The sequence below is a fragment of the Zalophus californianus genome, chromosome 8 (assembly GCF_009762305.2).
Source record: "Zalophus californianus isolate mZalCal1 chromosome 8, mZalCal1.pri.v2, whole genome shotgun sequence".
Taxonomy (NCBI): domain Eukaryota; kingdom Metazoa; phylum Chordata; class Mammalia; order Carnivora; family Otariidae; genus Zalophus; species Zalophus californianus.
The window spans coordinates 73,225,785-73,248,942 of NC_045602.1; the positions used below are offsets into that span (position 1 = coordinate 73,225,785).

The following is a 23,158-nucleotide window of genomic DNA, read 5'->3' on the forward strand; positions in this document are numbered from 1 at the left end:
TCCTAAATCACCCTAGTGAATGAGAGCCAGAGCCAGGATGAGATCCCAGGTGTCCTGAGCCTGAAGCCGGCCTAGGGATGACTACTTACATCAGGGAATGCTGGAGATCAACATGCCAAAGTGTTCCCGTGTCTTTGGGGAAAGAGTGCTTCATGAATTTTCTCCAGGCTTGAAATCTGCCGTTCTTCATGCATATGTGTAGGCTGCTGGCAGAACAGAGCCTGTGGAAAGCGAACGGGCTGCCCACGCCACAGCCAACTGCCCCTCTGCTTGCCTGTAACTTTAACAGTGGGCAGGCCTGGCTCTGACTCGCTCTCGTTTCATCACCTCAGCCGGGCACCCCGGGAAGTGAAAAGAGGCCATTTCAGAAACATCTGGAGAGAGCCACTCTGGGCTGCTATTCGGTTACCATGGAAAAACCTGCCTTTGGAACTGGCTTCAGGAAAATAGCTACCAACAATAATGAGCATAAGTGAAAAATGGTACACTGTTACTGGACTTCATTGGGTTTTAGGGACTGAGACGGCGGGCTACGATCCGCGAGCGCAGGGGAAGGCAGACACCGCTGCCTGGCCGTAGGCCTAACGACACAGCCCACATCCTCCCTCCCACCACCCTCATCAGGTTTCTGGATGTGACCTCCAGGGAGGCAGCATTTATCACAGGAGCTAATGTCTGAATTGCGGGAGGAAGGAGGATGTGCTTGCAAAAAAAACAAACATTTGCTGAGCAGACTGCAAGGCAACACACAGCCATGTGGAGGGGAACGTGGGCCAGGGTGTGACATCACCGCGTGGGCTGTCTTCAGCTGCTGCGGAATATTCACATGGGCCCAAGGTAGAAATCCTTTAAGAAATCAGGCAGCAGGAATAGTAGCTGAGCGGGGAGGCTCTAATCTGTTTTCAGGGGCTCTTGGGGTTGGGAAGGAGCTTATGAAGATGACCTGGCCCAGCTCCTCCCCCAAGCGGGGTTTCCATTCTCTTGCCGCTGTCCTCACCAGACAACTCCCGAGTTTGTACTCGTCCTATTCTGAGGGCTGTAATGTTCCTGACACTGAGCGGAAATGGAACTCCCCGCGGCCCCTCCTTGGGAAGGAATCAGACCCCTTTTGGCAATGATAACCCTGCAGCCATTTGGAATCATTCTGCCCCCTCAGTGCTCTGCATGTGGCCGATGTTGGTGACGTCCTCATGGGTGCTCCCCTCAGGGAGCGCTCATGGCGGGGGGCGGGGGCGTCTGAGGTGGGACCTGCACCCTGACAGGGGAAGACCGTGGCGCTAATGGGGTGCTCCTAAATTAATACTTCAAAAATCACTGTGTCGACGTGGGCCTGTACACTTTCAGAGCATTATGTTTATCCTGATAAGCTGCTCTCTGAAAGTAGCGAAGGGAGAAATAAATAGATAAAAGTAGCTAAGGAAGGAAGGGAAAAATGGTTATCTCGCCAGTCTACTATACCAGCTGTCAGAGCAGGTATTCAATAATGGTTCCTGCACCAAAGAATCCCCATTGCACAGATAAGTCAAACCGAGGTTCAGAGAAGGGGGCCGACTTGCTCATGATCACCAAGAAAGAGAATGGCAAGGCCGAGCCAAGAACACCAGCATCCCGCTCCCAGCCTCCAGACCTTCCCACAGAAAGTCACCAAGCTCTGGGCACCCAAGTCCTGAGTGCCACATCCCAGGACTGGGGCTGCTGGGTCCTCTTACCCACCCCCACCAGGGGCCATTTTCCATGTGTGCTCAAGTCAGGCCTGACATGACCGCCCAGCCCATGACATCTCCTGAATGCCACCAAAGAGGCACGGAGCTCCTCCAAAGTGGGAGAGGTAGCCCAGTGATCATGGAGGGCCCGGGGAATCCCAGAAAGCAGAGCATTTTGCGTAGAGTGTCCAGGGCAAGGATCCGATGAGGAACCCCTTTGGGGTTCCACTACTTTACAGAAGCTTAGAGCAAAAGGGAAGTCACAAAGAATATCAACCCGTCCTAGATTTTTTCATCAGCTCAGGCAGGCTCTGATTGAAGGGGAATGGCCTGCCTCGACAAGCCAGTTGTCTCTCCCAGCAGAGCAGGGAGGAGGCCACCTCCCCCCCACCCTGACCAGACACCAGGGCACACGCAGTGGAGGGGGTGGGAGGGGAGGAGGGCCCCGAGGCCTTTTTCGGGGGCCAGGGGCTGACTCACCAGGCTGTGCATGATGCGCACCCCGTCGGGGTTCACCGTGAGCGCCTCCTTGTACAGCTGCTTGGCCTCCTCCGAACTGCCCTTCATCTCGGCTAGCCGGCCCCGCATGTGGAGTACCGAGTGCGAGGTGGGGAAGAGACCCGCCGCCTCCTGGATGCAGAAACCTGCTTCCTTGAGGTGTCGCTGCTCCATGAACAGCTCAGCTGCGAAACCAGAAGGACAGTGGGAGGTGATAGTGGTAGGAAAAGTCAGAGGCAGAGGCCCCCTCCCCGCATCCGACCATCAGCCCCCAGAGTTGGAGGGTCTCAGGTGATGGGAACCATCCCTGGAGTCATGGCATGGGCCCCGCTGGCTCCGGGCTGTGGGGGCAATAGCGGGTAACGGTTTCCGAGTGCCCGCTATGTGTCAGGCACCGTGCTACCTGCTCCGCACAGACCGTGTCCGCTGACATTCCCGAGAGCCAGCACACCAGGCACTTTTATTACCCCGCTTCAGGGAGGGTGTCAGTGGGCACAGAGACATTAGGGAAGTTGCCTAAGGCCACAGGGAGATTCAGTTGTAGGCCCGGGGTTGGCATCGGGGTGACTTCCAAGCCCGGCAGTGGGGGCACAGGTGGTATCTGTAAAGGTCAGGTGGCTTTCTGCAGTGTCTCTCCACCTGACGACCGCGAGGCTGGGAGTGGGGGATGGAGGCTGATCAGGATGAGGCAGGCGTGTGCTTCCAAACAGCCTACGCTCCTGGAGATGGACAGTGCGCCAAGGCCTGCTTCTGCCAAGTGTCTTCTCTCATTTACTCCTCCCAGCAGGTGCTCTCAGGGCTCTGCACTAACAAACCAAGCTGGGGGGAGAGGGGGAACCTCACTCCAGTCCCTCCATAGAAAGAGGCAAGGCAGCGCTGGACTCCCAGTGCAGCTCCAGCCTCCCTCTGAAGCCCAGGGCTTTCTGCCACGCCGAGAGAATAAGGGATGCCCATGCCTCTCACCAACAAGCTGGGAAGACCTGTCCCACAACCAGTTTGCCTTCTTCCCCCAGATCAGTGGAAAATGGGGCCATCTCTGATCCCAGGCCAGCCCACATAAGGGCACATCTCAGATCCACACTGCACAGGTACACGCCCACAGCAGGCACTTTTTAGAAACAGGCTGGCTGGGCTGGCAGCTCGGCCTCATGGCCCACTCAGCCTTCCTCTGGTGGCAGCCTTGGGGCTCGGCTGCCCCTCCCAGGGCTGGTGCCCGTGCACAGATGGGAGCACAGAAGGGCACGCAGAGCCTGGCTTGTGATTCTGCCAAGAGCTGTTCCCAGCAATGGCCAAGGGCTGAGGTCACACTAATTCAGGTTAGGTCTAGGGCGGGGTGGGTAACAGACATCCCAAAAGAAGCTCCCAGAAAGAGGTGGAGAAGCCGGACCCAGGCACCACGTCTTCCTGTTCGGACAAGCAGCAGGAAGGAAGCCTAAGGCCTTAACTACAGCACACGGCACTTGGGGCAGTCAGCATGAATGTTGCCTAAGGTTCATTGTGTAATCAAGTAGCTTGCCACATCCTACAATACTACAGAGGCCTTTTTGCGCAAGGGAACTCTTTTTCTCTAGTGGAGATGAGAATTTGGAAGAATTAAGTAAACACAGAGGAGCCAGGCCCCCATGATCAGGCCAGAGAGAAATGCAGGCTCTTGTCCCCGTAGACAGCCTGAGTGGCACAGTCCCAAGGCAGAAAGCACGGGAAGGTGAGGCCAGGAAGGGTGGGCTTCGAGCCAGGGCCTTGCAGGGAGGGCTGGCCCGCGCTCAGGGGTTTGTCTAGCTCGGCCTAGGCTCTCCTCTGCTCTGCTGTTGTGTTTCCTTCTGGAGATGCTGCTTGGGGCTCAGAGCAGGCTGCCTTCATAACGGAGGGTCCAGTGTGCAACTATTAAGTCCTGACCATGTGCCTGGCCCTCCCAGGAGAAAGAGTGGAGGTGGGGAGAGGTGGGACAGCTGAGCAACCAAACTGCAGTGAGCCAAGGCAATGGAGTGACAGGTGCCAATTCTGAAAGCTCCGGGCATTCCCAAGGGGTCAGGTCAGCTGTGCTGGTGTGGTCAGGGAAGTCTTCCTGGAGGAGGCAACATTTGAGCTGGGGCCTGAAGGTGCAGGGGCAGCTGGACTGACAGAGAGAAGGGAGGCTGTGCCAACCCAGAGGGCTGGGCTCCACCGTGACCGAACTCCCCAGGGTCACTGGAGGCGAGGGGAGAAGCAGAAGGAAGTGTGTGGTGTGAGTGTTGGGGTAGGGAGCCCGCTTCGTCTACCACCAGGAGGTCAGCTCAGGGGCTAGGCCCTCCACTCCCCTGGCCCTTGCCCAGCAGGTCTGCCCCAGCTCTGGCCCACCTGCCGGCCTGGTCCTGCCATGGCTCATTAAGCTGTTTACAACTTGCCGGCCTGTCTTCTGAGTCTCTGTCTCTGGAGGCTGTTTCTGGTCTCTCCCTTGGGGACCCCTCACAGTTCCTTCATATCAACAGATTTCAATTACAGGGATCCCCACCTCCCTCTTTCCTCGGGGCCCTGGGCCTTGTTGGTCTGGCCACACACCAGAGAACATGCCCGGAAAAATAGGTAGGGCTGCTTTGGTCTGATGGACTTCATTACCAGTTAGGCAGGAAACCAGATGACACAGAACAGAGCCAGAGAAGTGAGGTCTCTTGAGGGCTCCTGGCCGCCTTGCACAGTCCCGGGCATGCTCAGCCTCCAGGGCGGGGCCTCTGACCTGCAGCTGGGCCCACAGGTCTGGGGGCTGCAGTTGCACCCCTTCTTCCTAGCCTCACCATCCCTGGGCAATTGTTTTACCAAACATGGTGCTCCCCAGACAGCCAGCCACGGCTACAGCAGGAGCCCTGCGTGTGGCACCGTGCCTGTCCACTGCCCCAATTTCTAGACCTCCCAGTCTTCACTGCTGGGGCCCCCAGGTACCCACCCATCCCGGCCTCCTCTGCGGCCAGGGCTGGAGGCCTGCTCCCTGTTACTGGACTTTGCTTGAATTCTCACAGCCCGGGCCACCACCCCGGCAAACAGACCTTGCCGTCCCCAGTGTCGAGGGCCCCGCTCCCATCCCCTCAGCGCCTTCTCTCTCCCTCCATCCCGATTTTCCCACTTCTCTCAACTTCCCGTCTGCCTACCCGTGACCTCCCCTCCTGCCTCTGTGTCTCAGCTTTTCTCCCTCTTCCGTCCATCCCTCTCCACCCGCCCCCCTCTGCGCTTCTCTCGGCAAGCTCCAAATGGAAAACATCTGTTCCCTGGAGCTTTGCAACAGTCCCTTTTATTATTTTTTTTCTGAGGCATCCTGATCTAACCCTGCACCTAGAGCCGGTTCCAGTCTTTCTGCCAGAGCCAAGCCCCACCCCACCCCCAGGTTGGGGGATGAACTCACTCTTCACGGGCTATTTGCACACCCTCTGGGCAGGGAGGGCCTGGCCCCGGGGGGGGGGGGGGGGCCTCCTCCTGAGCTGAGGGGCAGGATGAGGGAGGGCCCAGGGGCAGGTCTACCGTCTTTCAGGGGCCTCCCCACGTGAGAGCTGCTTCCTAGAGACCCTCCATGAGACCTCAGAAGGGAGGGGCACCCAGGCTAAAGGCAGAGCCACCTCAGGGAGAAGCTCAGGAAAGAAGTTAAGGTTAGGCCCTTAGCTAGCCCTGAACCCCAGAGGGTATCACCAAAACTGCCCCCTAAAGGACACAAGCGTCCTCCCCATGGAGCAGACCTTCAGGACATACGGACACCCAGAAGAAAGGAGAAGGAAGAGAGGCAGACAAGGAAGGAGTGCGAGAGGCGGCCAGGGAACCGAGAGAGTAACAGAGGATCAGAAGGTCTAAAGGCATTCTGCAGGGGGTCTGAGACCCCCCCCCCACCCTAGGGACCCAGAGAGGGGCCCGATTTTCCCCAGGTCACAAGGGAGTCCAGGCTGCAGGGCCCGGGCTCGCGACTTCCTGTCCCTGAGTGCTCCCCTCAGTGACTTGGCAGCTGGGCGGAGGGGGTGCCGGCAGAGGAGGGAAGAAGAAAAAGCCAGAGCAAGGGAAGAGGGGACGTGGGAAGAAGGCACAGAAGGCAGGAGGGAGAAGGGTGGGGAGTTGGGACAGAGGGCAGCGTGAGGAACGATAAAGAAAGGGATGAGAGGCGAGCGAACGAAGCACAAAAGGAGCGCGCAGGACCGCGGGGAAGGCAAAGCTTCTCCCTTGACTGTAGTCTTTTATTTTTTTTTCTTTTGGAGGGGGGAGGGGGAGAGGGAGAGAGAGAGGGAGGGAGAGAGAGAGAGAGAGAGAGAGAGAGAGAGAGAGGGAGAAGGGGTGGGGGAAGGGCAGAGGGAGAGGGAGAGAGAGAATCTCAAGCAGGCTCCCTGCCCAGGCTGAGCTGACACGGGGCTCAGTCTCACAACCCTGAGGATCAGGACCTGAGCCGAAATCAAGAGTCGGACACTTTAATGTCTGACTGAGCCACACAGGCGCCCCTCCCTTGACTGTAATTTTATAATGAAGATGATCTTTAGACACAGCCCTGGCCACTCCATCTCAGTTCCCCCGTCTGCCCAGCTCACAGCTGGGGCAGCTTTTACCTACCTGTGCCCAGGGCCTCCTGAGGATTGTCCCCACAGGTGGTCCCCATTCTGAGATGCCTTGGGCAAAGGTGCCTATCTTACAGGCTCTCTGGGCACAGATTCAGCCTGGGCCAGAGGGTGTCCTGGCTCTTGCTTGATGCATCTGTTTAGCAGTTGGAGCTCTGTGCCCCGTGCCTAGATACTGTGAATCTGCCATTTGGGAGCTGAGACTCAGGCCAGCTTCCCCTGACTGAGTGAAAGCCCATGGCCGCCTAGGAGTCCCCTGGTCCTCCAGGGAGGGGAACCCTTCCCTACATCCATCTCCCTCCCCCCAGCACACTGTTAGCTCCCAGAGACACGAGCTGCAGTGAGAGAGGGAGGTGGGCCATCTTGCTCTTCCGAAAGGCACCTCTCAACACGCAGGATGTGGGGGCATCTGTGAGGCCTCGTGCCTCTCCCGCTGTCACACAGACCCGCTGTCAAAGAGGCAACATTCCCCGAACGCATCTCTCAAGGGGAAGCCCCCCTGTGATGCCTGTCACATCTGACTGGAATGCGCAGAGGCCTGGAGAGGACAGGGAGGAGAAGAGTTGGGAGAGGAAGGGTACCATTTCCCAAACCAAGGGGGGGTCACTGATGGAGCCCCAACAGCCCGGGGTGTAATTTATCCTGAACACAAGCTGGGAGACCAGCCCCTTCCAAAATGAAAAAGGAGGATGTTCTTCCTTCCTGCACATTTGCTGCAGCTGCTGTAATCATTAGGCGGGGTGGATGGGGGTGGGGATGCTGGTGACAGTACTCGCAGCCTGGGTCAGACTAGGGGTGAGGTTAGGGAGAAATTTTTGCCTCGGTGATTTGGTCCTGGCAGCCCTTCATTCGGTAAGTGCTCGGCACATGCTTGCTGCTGATGCTGACCGCTTATGGTGTGCAGACTGCTCCGGAACCCTCCCATGCTCGGAAGGGACAACCTGGGACACTTTCTTACTTCCCTTTCTGGCTGTGGTGGCTGGCCCTCAGTCTCTTCTCCCTTTCTCCGATAATGACAGAGCCCCTGATTTTTCATGAGGCATACGGACAACCAGGACAGTGACATTTCCCAGAGTCCTTTGCCGCCAGGTGTGGTCATGTGACTAAGTTCTGGCCAATGGATCATGACGGGGACTGATGTATGCAAATTTCAAAATATGTCCTTACAGAGAGGGGGTGTCCCCTTCTCCCACTCTCCCTGGTTATGCCTTGGAAGGTGAACGTGATGAGGAGCCATGATGGGTCACAGGGGTGAGAGTGACACTCCATGGAGAACAGAAGCAACAAAATGGAAAGAACCTGGGTTCCTGGACCAGGGGAGCAGAGCTGTCATCCCAGTCAAGGGCGCCATCTCTGAACTGTTTCAAAAGGACAACAAAGTGTCTACCTTGCAGAAGTCACTGCCATTTTGGATCAGTCACACACACCCAAACCTGTCTCCTAATGCCACACCGCCCAACCCTCACCTGGCACCACATTCAAAGCATTCAGATTTTGTTCTCAGAGTTCTCTGGGGGCTGAATATCTAGGATAATGTCCGGAGAACAAAGGCTAATGTGCAAATTACTGAAGGGCATGTTTATACTGATAATTCCCAAGCCTGATTACAAGCTTCATGAAGGCCGTGAGTTAACCATCCCTGGAGTTACCAGAACATACTAGCACCCTAAGCATAAAGCTGCATACCTGAGCAATGGAAAGCAGGCTTGTGAAATGCAAACACGTGTTCATTTGCTGATGGTAGTAGACAACATGCATCAGTAAAATTAAGGCCTTGCTAGCTCCAGAGTAGGCAACGCACAACTCCAGGATCTGATCACCGCGTTACTGATACACATGGTGAAGGCCCAGTGTGGGTACAGCCTTCTATCCCAGGCACATGGAGGGGGCTGGGGCTCCAGTGTGCACCTTGGGAGCCGTGCTGGTTCCATGTGTTAGAAGAAGGGGGCTCTTTGCCTAAGGGGAGGCCTTGTTTTGTATCCCTCTGGCGTTTCAATATTCCTCTCGCTACTTAGGATGCAACAAGCTGGCTGGGGAGCAGGGCCCTCACACATCCCTAGCCTCCTGAGGGACCCTGATATGCTAACTGGGACAATGTTTGCATTATTAAAATGCTTCCCTGTTTAGCCTGTGCATCCTGATCCAATTTCTGCCCCCAGATTCAGAACCTCTGGTGGTGGTCGGGTGGCGGGGGGGGGAGTACTGCATGCTAATGGGGCCATATGTGAAATCCAGGCAGCAGGAAGCCTCAGATCCTCAGTGAACCACTTTCAGCCTCTGACTTGCAGTGTCCGCTTGGCTCAGTAACTTTCTACCTGCAGTCTCTTCTGCGTCTCCCCTGGGGGGCTGTAGGCGCCAGCCCCTGGGGAGAGATGGGCACCCATCAGGGTAACAAGAAAACAGGGGAGGGGTTTCACTGAGCACCTACTATGTGCCCCACACGGCACTGACCGCTTTACTCACGATCAGGGCGGGCCGTAGGGGGCTGGCATTAGAACCCAGCCCTGTGTGATCCTGAAGCTGCCTGCATCCCCAGCAGTAACTGACCCTCACATTCCACGGTGCTAAAGGTGCCAGTTACCTATCAAGAGGGACTGTCGCCTGAACAGCCCCCTCAGTGTTACCAGCCCTCCGCCATCGCTGAACTACACCACCAGACCTCCCCTCTTCTCTAGCCATTCTGTGAGCTCTCTGGGGCTTGGGCTAGTTTTACTAACTAGTTTTACTCGGGAGAGGCTGGGCAAGAAGGACGGACAGGGCCTGTCTTTGAGACTAAGAAGGCTATCCAACTGTGTGGTCTTTCCTCAAATCTGCTTACATTTGTATTTGCTGCCAGAGAGCCTCCCTACAGGTAGGTAGGCAGGCAGGCCCTGTCGCCCTGTCACCCTGTCCCCATGCGGTGGAGAAGGAAACCCACAGCCAGACAGATGAAGCGACTCTTCTTGGGCCAAGCAAAGAAGAAAGAGGTGGAACGAGAGCTCCAGGTTCCTGATCCCCAGGCCTTTCCGTGAGTACTGCAGTCTATGCAGGCCTTGTCAGGGGTCTTCATAGCCCCACACCACCCTCCTCCAGGGCAGGTCACAGCTCTGAGAGCCCTGCAGGCAGGTGGCTGTCACTGGGGCCGGGCAAACTCACCAGCCTGGAGCCAGATCTGTTCCAGCGTGGTCCACAGCTGCATGGGACCCTGCTTCAGGATGGAGCTGGGCACAGTCAGCTCTGACATGGCCTCCTCTAGCCGGGAGGCTGCGATGGATGATGCCCGCCGAGAGCCTGCAGAGCAAGAGGGGAGGCGGCTGAGCAGTCGCAAACCAGCTCGTGGGCGCACTTCCCAGGGCCCTCCTTTGTACCCTCAGCCACGGCTGGGATGAGGAGCTTAGGAGGGGCAGCCAGGCAGCAAGCCCACTCCTAGGAGTCTATCACTGAAGAAGACAGTCCTAAATGTTGGCAAAGGTGCCTGGAGTACTGAAAACAGAAATGACCCGAATATCCAACAAGGGGAGTGATTCAAAATACGTGCGGGTATCATCATCCAAGACCCCGCAGCCATCACACTAATGGCGCAGAAATACGGAGATGGACGCAGAAGGATGCTCACGGCACACAGGTGAAAAAAAAAAGCAAGCTGGAAAATGGTATGATCACATTTTTCTAAGAAAGAAATAGGGGCCTGGGAAAAAGGTCTGAAAGGCCATTATTAAGGTCTGGGTGGTGAGACTGGAGGATTTTTCTCTTCTCCCTTCTCTTTGCTTTGTTTTCACAGGTGCATATTATTATTTCTTCCATAGGAAGTTCCCTTTTGAGGCTGCGCTGTGCTAAATCCTTGGGTAGCAGCGGCTTGGGCCGGACCCTGTGTGCTGTGGAGAACCTCCCCCGTGGCAGTTCTGGGTGACTCGGGTCCTGCTCAGGATATATAAGCCATGGACATTTATGCTTCACGTGCAGGTGAAACGTGAGCACTTTTTTTCCTCTCTCTCTCTCAGGGGCAATAAAGGCTCCAATCAACTCAGGAGACCTTGGGGCACACCACGGATGGTTTCGGTTTCTGAGCCGGGTGCATGTGGAGCCCTACTCATTTGTTCATGGTTTGTCCCCCCTTCTCTGCGAGGGTGCCATGCCCTCCTTCACCATTCCCTCTTTGGAGTCAGCAGCTCCACAGTTAGCCCAGTGCCCTTCGGATGTGCCTGGAAGTCAGGTGCGGGGCTAGTCATGGGCAATCAGCTCCATCAGGGACGACAAAGGTGCAACCTGGCTCATGTCCACAGAAGTGGACAGAATAAGCAATGCCACCAAATACAACTCCCTCACCCTCCGTTCCTGTGACTAGTTCTTCTTTCTGTGCCTTTGCTGTTCTGCTTTCATCAGTCCTCATTTGAAAGAGTCCACTCTGGGCTTAGAGTTGTAAACTGACGCTCAGCTCATTCCTTTCTAATTGACTCTGTCTACTAAGGACACTTCAGTGGTAGACCCTTAGCCTAAAGGGAGACCGTTTCTGGGCTCTACAGCTGTTCCTCCACCCTGGCTCTCCTCTCTGCACCGCCCTCCCCCCCGCCCCCGCTTGCCTGCTTCAGCTGCTCACTTCCCACCCCAGAGCCAGGACGGGTGGGAAGGTGCCAGACAGGTGCCCAATGGCAGCTCCTTAGCTCCTCAGCACTAGGCTCTGGGGCTGCCCCTGGCTGGGAGCGGGGTGGGTTTGGCCAGGCCAGGCAGATGCCACTCTCCCCGTTCGTGCTCAGGCTGGGACAGTGGACCCACATGGACAGCTGCCCATGGGCACGTTCTTACCAGAGTCTGCGTCATGGGCATCAGGCAGAGTCAGGTGCATGCCGCTCTGCTTCTTCAGGGTGACGCCCTCGCCGAGGCTCCCATCCTTTTCCAGGCCTCTGAAAGGCAAGGGAAGGCCAGGCCCCGATGAGGTGGAGGGCTGGCAGGGAGAATAAGGGAGCCTTATGCCAGGCAGCCTCCGGAGCTGAGAGTTTAGGCCTGGGAACTGAGTCAAAGCTGGGACCAGTAGGAAGGATGGAGACCATCAGAGTGGCAGAACAGATCAGAACTCAGGCTTGGGGTTCTAGAATCTGGCTCACTCTGGCAGCTACAATGACATGCTGTGAATCCCCAGCATGTGTACACACACACACACACACACACACACACACACACGCTTGGGGTTCTAGAATCTGGCTCACTCTGGCAGCTACAATGACATGCTGTGAATCCCCAGCATGTGTACACACACACACACACACACACACACACACACACACACACACACACACGCTTGGGGTTCTAGAATCTGGCTCACTCTGGCAGCTACAATGACATGCTGTGAATCCCCAGCATGTGTACACACACACACACACACACACACACCCTGCCACTGTGTGCCCGGGGGGTCATCAGTCTCCCTGCTATTCCTTAATGCCACCACATTTCATCCCCACAGCTTACATTTGCTCATGCTGCTGCCGCCAAGAATGTTCTTGCTATTCTTCTGGTCCACCCAAAACCCTCCATCCTTTACAACTCAGCCCAGTGCCCTTCACCCATCCAGACAGCCTCCGGTGGCTCCAGGACCCCTCATGGGTGCCTCCTCCCTTGCCCTCCATCAGCATGCAGCCAGCAGCACGTGGGTTAGAAACTCTCCCTCCTCTGAAGTGTGTGATGCTAGAAGCTCCCCCAGGCCAACAGGAGGTTTCTGCTACCTTTTGCTGCCCTCACAATGTCTAGCAGAGTGCCAGGCACAGTGCTGGCACCAAGGTCTGGCTCCCAAGGAAAACTTGGCCTTCACGGGCCACCAGAAATGCCCCCAGCCCACCCCCCAGGGAAGGAAGCCCCAGATGCCACTCTGCCTCAGGCCACCAGGGTGGCCCCAGAAGAGCCGGCGGCGGGGGGGGGGGGGGCAGCTGGGGTGGCAGATAAACAAGCATGGTAATCTCCCCAGGTCCTCGAGGCTCCCACACTGCTAGAGAGGTTCCTCTTTTCTCAGACTGGGAGGTGGGGCAGCCTCCAGCTCAGAAAGGCAGCACAGCCCCAAGCCACCCCTGCCCACTTCTGGGGTCGCCCTTGAACCTAACTGGGGAAGCTTAGAGAAGGCCAAAGTGGAAATGGCAGGAGAGAAGGCAAGCCCAGCCTGGGGCCAGAGGCTTCTTCCCTTCACCGGGGTGCCCAGACGATGGTCCCACCAAGAATGCCAGGGCCCCGTCCTTGCCCATTTAAACTCGGGCTCCCACTGGCTTGGGCTGGGGCCTGCGGGTGCACGGCCATCATGCAGACATGAGAGGAAACCTTCTACAAAACACAGTGGGCCCAGGCTGGTGCCTTTCCTCCCCACCCTCCTCCACTCCCGGGAGGCACCAGAGTGCAGTGCCGAGGAGCCAGAGACGCGGGCCACCCCTCCTCGGCTGTGTGACCATCAGCAAAGCTACTGAGCCAGCCATTGTAAAGCCTTAGTTTTCTCATCTTGTTACTGTGTGCAGTAATCCACAGGGGAGGTCGGTCTAACGAGTTTCCGCGAGGAGTACCGGAGGGAGGTGGGACAGCTGCTTGTCCCACCGGCCCTCCCGGCCCCCGACAGGGACACCCCTAGGGCTCCGGAAACAGCCCATCTCAGGGATCTTTTGCCACTTGAGTCTGGGCCAACGTACAGCATCGCTCCTGCCCTGAAGAACCCGGTGGCCAGGTGCGGAGGAGAATCCATGATGAGCCCTTAGAAAGACCTAGTTCAAGAGGGTTGAGCTGAAGCGTCAGAGGCGGGGTGACTGCAGGCTCCACGAAGGCAGGCATCTGAGCAGGGCCAAGGGGGTGTGGGCTGGCCTGGGTGGAGCAGAGGAAGGCCCGCGGGTGGGGGTGGGCGGAATGGCAGGCCAGACCTTCAGGCTGTGGATTCTGGCCTCTGTCCTCAGCTGCCCCAAACCAGATTTCACAAGTCCTAGTTTCTGCTCTGTGGCTCCAGGTTCAGAAAGCAAGCCCCCCATTCTGGGGAAAGCCAAGAGGATATAGCATCCCGCCCTCTGATCCTAGCAATTTGACTCCAGATAGCTGGCCCAGCGGAGCCCTACCCCGCCCTGGGTGGGGAGCTATGGGAGGTTCCCCAAAAGAGGTGCCTATGGAACCCAGGAGGAGCTCCACTGGGCCTTCATATCAGAGATGAGTGTGTGGGTGGTGACTTAAAATGACCCCAGCGTGAACCTACAGCCCCAGCCCCTGCGAGAACAGATCTGCTGCCTGAACGGGAGGCACAGGGCGGGGGCCCACATGCCGGGAGACAGGGCCACAGCTCAGAGGGGCCCTGCCAAGACCACCTGGATGAGCAGGCAACCCGCCATCCAGCCAAGGGGAAGTCCCTGCCACCTCCAAGGACCAGCTCCTCTCCGTAAGGGGAGCCAGACTGTGGACCTGCCCGAGTGGCTGCAGCCAGTGAGCGGCTGAGCAAGGAGCATCTCAGGGCAGGTCCCCCTCACACCAGAGTCTGGGCCTCACCCCGACATCACCCAGCGGCCAGACAGCTCCCCATTCCCTTTCTGAAAAGTCCCAGAGCCTCCTTCCAGCAGCTTCCACTCACTGGGTCCTGCTCTGCCCTGGAATCTCCCAGGCCTTTCAAAGGCCTTCAAAGAGAGGCAGACCCTACTTTGCCCAAGGGTTTTAACCCCGTTGGATTACCCTGGGGCCTCCTCTGTAAATTTCACCATTAGAGAGGCATGCCTCTGGGGACTGTGAAAGCCTTCTGGGCTCCCAGGGTCCTGTGAAAATGCAAACACATCTACCAGAGGGGGTTTTCTGGGAGATGACACAGTTAGCAATTTCAGGGAAGGGGAGGGGGTGAGCACCAGGCGAGCAGGACGATGCGGTGCACCTGCCTGGCACAAGGCTCTTTTCTGCTTTGGGCTACAGTGTCCAAGGGGATTTGAGCAAAGACTTTCAGCAGCTTCAACTGGGCAAGAATGCCTGGTCTGGCCCAGGAAAAACCTGGAGCCCAGGTTGGGGACTGTGGTGGGAGACAGGATGCATGGAGACGGTGGGTGAGTCGGGGGTGGGGTGAGGAGGTGGGGCAGGCCCTTCAGGAACTCAGCTTCCTCCTCCTCTTCTAGCTTCCAAATGAAGCCAGGAAGCAGCACCGGGCTCAGGAGGGCTGGCACTCAGGGACCCAGGTTCAAGCCCCAGCACGACCATTTACCAGGTGAGTGACTCTGGCAAATTCTAGAAGGTCTCAGACTCTTAGTTTCCCTCCTGGGCTGAAAGTAAAGTCTGACAGCGTTTTAAGATACGAGCGGCCATCCCAGTGCCTGGCCCAGATGCTCAATAATGACTTCCTTCTTACTCCTCTGAACTTCCGCTTCCTGAGCAGGGTCCTTCTGTCCTCACAGAGGATTGTCAAAAGGTTAAAATTAGCCTACGGATGTAAAAGGCCCCAGAAGCAGCAAGTAGCACACTCTGATTCAAATACCGTCACCAGCCCCAGGCATCATGGCCATTCGGCTGTGGGCTGTTGCCTGGGCAGCCACCACCCGCCAGTGCCGTCATCCACCCCCTGGGCAATCCCCGGGGATGACGACAGCCACTCACCCCATCTGGGAGAAGCTGTACAGGGTCTGCCACAGCCGCAGCATTTGTCTGCAGGTCACGAGGGCTTCCTCTGGGCCTTTCAGTACCTGCTCCAGCTTCACCTTGGTGAACATCAGGCTGCGGGGCGGGACAGTGGCAGTTAGCATGAGCCTGGCTTTCCTCCCAGGTTAGGACGCCAAGGGATTCTGCCCCACCATTCTGCCAGTCCCCCTCAACCACTTGGCCTCCCGTCGTAGACCCTCCTGCCCCAGCCTCTGAAGCACTGTCAAGTGTGGCTACGAGTCTTGCTTTGTTGGTTCTTCCTTCCCACACCCACAGCATGCACTGTCCTCAATGAATATGTAGCCATCCTTGTATTTCCACACCCCACAGGGCCCCGATGGGCCCTGTATACCAGAGACAGACCCAGAAGGCAACTCTTAATCGAGGCAAGAAGCTAAGCAAGGAACTGGCAAAGAAATGTCCCCTAAAGGGCAGCACACAGTAAGTGCTCAATTAACATCTCCTCAGTTGAACTGCAGACTGTTTCCTGACCCTGGATGCATGAGGACAGTCAATTCTTTATCAAAGAATTCTTCACTGGATTTCCAAAAATGGCCAGCTCCCCTTATATGTGCAATAGGATTAAAGCGCCACCAGATCCTATCTGGTCACCATTTAGAACACAGTCACTCCGCAAAGGGAGAGAGCAACCTCACAGTCTCTTTTAACTAGAAAACTGGGAGTCCTCTGAGGTCAGGATGGTGTGGGATGTGGGGATGTGGCCCTGATGGGGGCTGGGAGGAGAGGGAAGGGGCCGGCCCCACCAGAAGGCAGGACCACAGGAGGGGGGCCGACTACTTCCTCCCTCTGCCTTGGACACAGCAGAGACCATCAGAACACTGCTCATCAGAACCAGGGTGGGGGGCCTGGGCATTCTGCCGTGCCAGGTTTTGGCCCTTCAGTTGTTGGGGAGTACTGGGGTCCCAGGGGAGGGAGGGTCAATGCAGCTGGAGACACTCAGGAAATTCAAGGCAGTGGCAGTTTACTAACGGCTATGAAAGTCCTGCATTCTTTATACCGTGGGTCCTGCCAGGCGCACTGATGCACACCAGCTGCCTGGGCAGCAGTGAACTTGGCTGAGCCACTGAGGCCCAAACAAGGCTGTGACTCCGGTTCTCACCGGGTGGTGAGCAGTGAGGCCTTTTCATCCTGGCATCGCTGTTGGACAAACGCACGTGACTGCAGGCCCTGTACTTGATCGCTGCCTGGTGGTTCTGCTGGCCCATGTGAGGTTGGCACACAGGCCCTCGCAGAGGCTGAGTCCTGCATCCACACAGCGCGCATCCTGTGATCCGAGGCTGCAGGCACCGTACGGGGAGGCCAGCCTCCGACTGCGAGCTTTCCCCTCTGACCTTCTCCCTCACTCGGAGCCCCGCCCGCCAGCCTCACCTCTCCATGTTCATGCCCCCTCAAGTCTGACCTTAAAGTCCACCTTCCCAGACGCTCAGGATGCCTTGTGCCCTTCTTAAAACATCTCCTAATGAATCGCCCAGCTGGCCTACAAAGTCCCAAGGGTAGAAAGCATGGTCCTCATAGCGTGGAGTGCATGGGCCTGGGCAGGAATGTGGTCTCTGCATCTTGGTGGGCAGCTGCTGGGGAACACGGGCCCTGCCATCCCTACTCTCCCCTCCTGGATTCTCGAAGGGTCCCAACACCCTGTAAGTATTAGGAGCCTCTGCTTTAGGAATTTGGAGTAGAAGACACAATTTCAGCCTTCAAGGTAACCACTGGTGCTAAAAATGACAAAAGTGCCCAGATAATCAGGTGCAGATCATCAGGTGGTAATCAGGTGGATCAGATTCAGTGCAGGGAAGGTAGAGATAAGGGATCTTGCTGGGGCTGGTGTGTGATGAAAAGGAGGGTGGGGTGGGGCAGGGTTGGGAGTTGGGGGAGAGAGGTGAAGAGTTGGGAAGTGGGGGGAACCAGACGCTGGAGCAGCTGCTGATGAGTGAAAACCCCTTCCTGCAGACATGGGGAACATCCAGGCTCAAGTCAAGTCAAGAACATCTAGGCAGGGCCACTCAGGGCTGGGCTAGGCTGCTTCCCGGGACAGTTCCCCGGGCAGCCCAGCCCGGAAGCACTCCCCTAGCACCCCATCTCCCCCGACATGCCTCCTCTTCAGCTCCTCTCTGCTAGGCCCCTTCCCCCTCCGGCTCCCTGCATCCCAGAGAGCCAGCATGAGCGGCAGACCGACCACACCATGCGCCTAGAACAGAAGTGGCTGCAAGCTGAGCTGGCAGACAGTGACTTCTACCAACACAGGCTGTTATCCTCGCGGCTGCTGACATTCCATTAGCGTGAGTGACCCAGCATGGAATTTCTCAACCAAACCACATCCTTTCTGGGCTGGGGCAAGCGCTCCAACAGGCAGTCACCCTCTGGTCGCATCCTGGATCTGGGAGGCTCCAGATTAGCTCCTGAGATTTCCTTAGTCTCACAGCTGAGCACGCCCAAGAGGAATCTTCCTCAATAAAGAAACCTGCCCGGACTGTCCATGACATCAATCCAAATGCTTTTGTGCAGCGACCTTCCATTCCTGCCACTCCCCCCCATGCCCTTGGGTGCCCGGGTGCTGCTCATATGGGTATTAGCAGCAACCTGAACTGGGGGACAGGCTCCTGGACTCATCTGTGCCCTGCTGCACATCATCGCCCTTGCTGGGGACACACCCTTCCCCTCCAGCTTCCAGCCAGCTCCTAAGCAGGGGTCACCCTCGGACTTTCTGTATGTCCCCATGGGGGCTGTACACACACCCCTCCAGGATACTCTTCACTCTATTGGACTTGGTCATCTGCACACCTGCTGGCATGCCTCTAATTCACCACTGGGCTCCCTCCCCTCCCCTTCTCTGTTGCAGTACAGGGCTCCCTCCCTCTCTATCCTGTGTGCCGGGACGCACGGGGGGCCTGGTTCTTCCTACAACAGTACGCGAAGGCTGGCTGAGCGCTGGTGGGCCACTGTGGCTGGTGGGCCACACTTCCCAGCCCACGCAACACGCCGGAGCCTCACCGAACATGGTGCTTCCAGGCAGGGCTTTGGGGAAGCTGCTGGCCATGGGGGCTGGGGGATGCAGGGGGCGAGCCTGGGCTCCCCACCCCTTCAACCAGCCCAGCCCCTGGCAGGCCTGTTTCATATACCAAATGAATCTAAAACATCATTTGAAGAAAAGATTCCGAGACTTTAAAAAAACCCACTGTCTGAATTCAGTGGTTCTAGTCCCCCTCAGAGAAGCCCCAGCATGATCACCCCTGCCCTTCTCTGAATAGTCAGGAGTCTTTGCTTGGCACTTAATTACGTAATCTATATCTCTAGATATTATCTATTTATGTACATTATCATTATCGATATACTCATCTTTTTGCCACATAGGCTTATGAGTTTAATCGCGAAGATACATTCCTATCGAGCATTTTTAAATTCAGATAATCTAGAAACAGTCTGCGACCAGCCCTGCCTACAGATGGGAAAACCACCATCTATTCTGTCCTGTGTCCTGCCATGCATCCCCACCTGGATGGCAGGGACTTGTCGGCCAGGGCCCTGCTTCCCGCCATGTCAGGGTCCTCCCCGCCTCTCCAGGGCCCGGCACACAGCTGAGCACACAGTGTCTGCTTAATTTTGTGAAGATATGTGTTGGTACAACCATCTGGCCACATTCGGGGTCTCGCAATCCGTTTTAAATCTGATTTCTGACACCGCCACTTCCCACTGCTGGGTCCTGCTTAGGAAGGAGGGGAGGAATCTGTTTGCTCGATGCCTCATCACTGCAGAGCGGGTTATGGTGCCTCACAATGAGCAAAGTGCTGGCCAAGTCCATTTTTAGCTGTCTGGAAGCCAAGTTTTACAGGGCCTGGGGAGGAGCAGGGAGAGTTCTGGGCAGGACGTGAAGGCGTCTGGCCCCTTAGGACTCGGGGTCTTCATTGAGGAGGACAGTCACCTGGGCAGAGCCAAAAGCACAACCAAGGAGGGTCCCTGAGACCGGAAGGCCCGGGATATGGGCCTCTATGGGCCCTCTCACGCCCAGACGAGAGCCATTCTGGGAGAGGGACGGCCACACTGCTGACCCTGCACGGTGATGTCGTTCAGAGTTGGATGCACACTGGCCCAGGAGTGAGAAACCCGAGCCAGAGTCCCAGCTCCACTGTCACCCAGCAGGGCATGTCACAGGTTCCAGTGAAATCGGAGTGACGTCTCCCACCAGATGAACTGCAATGACCTAAACGCAGCCGCTGAGAAACGCACAGCTGCACTCAGTCCTCAAGCACAGGCCGGCCCTGAGGCTGTGGGAAGGGACTCCTGCTCCCAAACTGCAGGCCTAGCAGACCCGGCAAAGCGATTTCTAGGCCTCGTGCCTTGGAAGGCTCTCAGAAAGCCCCCGACCTCTGGGGCCTGTTTGGCAAGGCAGGCGGTACTCCTCGTGGCTCCTGGGACTGAAGAAGGGTGCGGTGGAGGCGGTGGATGCAGGCCTAGCCTACTAGGTCCAGGTGAAGTGGCCGTGGCCGTAACCCCCTCTTGCGAGCACTTCCCTGTTTGTTAAGCTGTGGAGGCCCGTGTGGAATAAACACCGAGGTCTTACAGGACTGAGGGCCCTTCCCACGCCTTGCATCCGAAGGCAGATGTGAAAGTGAGTGTTCTCTCTGCAGAAGAGGAAGGAGCAAGAGTCCCTGTAAACACACCATGTGCTCTGTCCCCCCCCTCCCCCAGGGGGGAGGCTGCTAGGGCTACCGAAGGAGTCCTGGGTCCTGGATTCCACAGTCCCGCCCAATCGAAGTGGCATGCGTGACCTGGTCCTCGTAGGGAGGCCCAGTGAGACCACAAGGCCACTCTCCAGGAGCTCACGCCCTCCCTAAGAATGCTACCAGAGCTTGCATAGTCCACCTTGGCCACCTCATGCCCAGGCTCGGGGCTCCCTCTGCCACCACCCCCACCACACACTCATCCACCGCCGTGCTCTGGTCAAGGCGGGGACCTACCACCTCCCGTGTCACCTGCACGGTCCAGCACGCTGGGGGCACAGGCAGGCACTTAGCCCACCTGAATAGGACCAGCCCCTGCTAGACCATGAAGCACCTCAGCCTTGAGGGGTCTGTCTGCCTTTGGATGAGCCCTCCTCCTGGAGAGGGGGGAGATGGAGACCAGCGAGGCCGGCGTCTCTGGGTGTTCCCACACAGCATCTCTGCCCATCTGCCCAGCCGCTCGGGCCAGGGGCTGATGGAGGAAGTTCTTGGGGGATGCACGGTCAGCCTGGTATCTGCTGCCTTCTCCTCCTCCCTCCCTGCCTGACCCCTGACCCTGGGGCAGGATCAGCCTGCTAATGATTTGTCAAAAGGATTACGATTTGGAGCCATTCCCACCTGAGGCAAAGACAGATCATTTTTTCCCCCACTGCCGTAAAGAAGAGATATCTTAGGGTGAGCCTCCTCAAAACTGGGTGAACACGAGCCCTTTCAAAAAAAAAAATATTTGTGGAAAAGAATTATTTAGTAAATAGGGGATATATTTGGGAAGATGGCTCGAGCTAAGCAAGCACTGTCCAGGGGTCACAGGTCATCTTGTCCATTTCCCCCTTTCCAGGAGCCTCGGATCATTCTCTCCTGTGTCCCCTCCCTGGCTGCCTCCCACAGCACCCGGCTCCTGGTGCTAGGGGAGTATGTGAGGAGCAGAGGCGGCTGCACGGAAAGGCCTGGGCTGTGTGGGGCGCAAGCACAATGGGTTCACATTTTGCCTTTCCTCTTCCCGGAAACGGCTCCCTATAAAATCACGCAGCACATGCAGTACACGCCCGAGCACAGCCACCTCCGGCCCGTGGCTCGCTCCCCAGCAAACGGGAGCTGGTGCTGAAACAACCGTGGGCACGGGACAAAAGCAGGTACACGCCCAGGCCCCGGCACCTGCCGGTCATGGCCCCACCCAGGAAGGCCTGCTGGGAGGACGAGGGGCAACAGAGCCCTAGAGAGGCAGTCCTGACGCACAGCCACCCCACAAGCCAGGTCTCCCCGGCCCACGCCGTCACTTCGAGTCTTCCCTAGCAGACCCTGTGCCCGGCAGGGACCACGTCTTTCTTATCTTTGCACCCCCAGTGACGGACCTAACGTCACTCAACAAATCTTTTGTTGAATAGCAGGAGGAGTTTGAGCCACAAGGGCTCCCAGAGGCCTGGGGAGCTGCGGGCGTTCCCGGGATCAGAGAAGTCCAAGGAAGAGAGGCTGCAGCGTCCTGTGGAACTGTCCATTCTTCCTGGTCCCACCAGGCCCATGCGTCTGGCTCCTGGCCATCGTGGGAGCCCCCCAGAGTGGGGGAGGGCATGGCGACAGGTGTGGCAAATGCACCCAAGGGGCAATTATCTCTTTAAAGGACAGTAATTAGTAATTCCGCCCGATGGCTGTGCCGTGCTGTTTTAATGAAGAGTTCTATTTTTACAGAAAACACATAATTGAGTGAAAAGCAGGCTATTCTTTGAGTCAGGCGGCCACGCCTCTAGGAAGGTCTAACTTCCTGGGGCCGGGAGGCCAGAGCCTGCACACCGCACGGAGAAACGCAGGGAGTGGGCCATTCTTCACGCCCCGCGTCCAGCTGGCTGCTGAGAAGCAGGCTCCACGTCGGATGACCCAAGTTCAAACCCTGGTTTCCCCTTCTTCTAGCCATGGGGCCTCCGGGGCAAGTCCTTTTACCTTCTCAGAACTTCAGTTTTGTATCCGTAAAATGGGAATGACAGTATCTGTACACCTGGGGGTGGGGGTGGGGCTGTTCTGTGGGGAAAAAATGTGCAGAAAGGCCTAGCGGGGGGGCTCGCACTTCATAAAGTGCCCAATCCAGGTTTGCCCCACATGCCATCATTTACCCAGGCCCAATCGCGTACAGCTGCTTACTTATGCCCTCCTGTGTAAAGTGGGAGTAACGGGGGGGGGGGGGGGCGGGTTGTTCTTCCTCCCTGGGTCCCTGAGAAGATGGGGACTTAACGCTTGTGGAGTGTCCAGAGCAGAACTGCCAACCGAGAGCAAGCACCGGGCGTCCTGCTCTATTATTACCGAAGCTCGTGGGGTTCAGGCAGCTCAGGGCTGTTCAGCCTGCCCGCCACCTGGCTTGGGTTCTAGCCCCCGCTCTGTACCAGCTGTCTGACCTTGAGATGCCATCTAGCTTTTAGCTTTCCCAGTTTTTTCAAGTAGGAGGGCTGTAAAGAGCAGAAAATAAACACACCCAAGCAAGAAAACAGGGTAAGTGGAGTGAAGGCTGCAAGATGCCAACATCTGTGTGGGGTCCTTCCTTCCCCGCAGAGCAACGAACTAAACCACTCCCACGGTCTACCCATCGGAGGGTCTACTGGGGTGCGCTGGGTGTCCAGCCGTGGGGCCCCCGCAGGGAGCAGGCGGGGGCAGGGTGTAGGCCACAGTCTCTGCTCCAAAGGCGCTCTCACCCGCAAGGGGAAGTTCAATCAGTGTATGTAAGGCAATCAGGAAACAAACCAGAAGAGAATCCAGTGCTCAATCGAGTAGTGCAGTTTTCAGTTTTGGCCAACCGGGATGAGGGGTGGGAAGCTTCTAGGCAAAGTCGAACGGGTGGGCTGGCCCAGCGGGGGTGATGGCTTGGAGCGGGTGCAGAGGCCCCACCCCCAGGACAGGATGGGGGCAGGGAAGGAGCGGGCCCTCTGGAAGGAGTCAGCCCACCCCCTCACCCCCATTCGGGCTGGAGTCACCTGGCTCCAACACCTGGCTCTACCCAGTGGCCCAGGAAGCCAGGCGGGTGCAGGGCGACACATGTCGCACACACTCCTCCAAATTCCACGCCTCTGGGAGACTC

The 23,158-nt window shown here is 57.2% G+C and overlaps 1 protein-coding gene across 1 annotated transcript in view; it reads right to left on the reverse strand.

The window, feature by feature from the left end:
* TTC7A (tetratricopeptide repeat domain 7A) overlaps positions 1-23,158 on the reverse strand; it is a 116,616-nt gene that overhangs the window by 11,897 nt on the left and 81,561 nt on the right. The window contains exons 16-19 of the mRNA XM_027620814.2: positions 15,320-15,436; positions 11,543-11,640; positions 9,896-10,030; positions 2,184-2,386 (exon numbers count right to left, since the gene is read on the reverse strand). Coding sequence (XP_027476615.1) covers positions 2,184-2,386; positions 9,896-10,030; positions 11,543-11,640; positions 15,320-15,436 — 553 coding nt within the window. The remainder of the gene's footprint in view (positions 1-2,183; positions 2,387-9,895; positions 10,031-11,542; positions 11,641-15,319; positions 15,437-23,158) is intronic.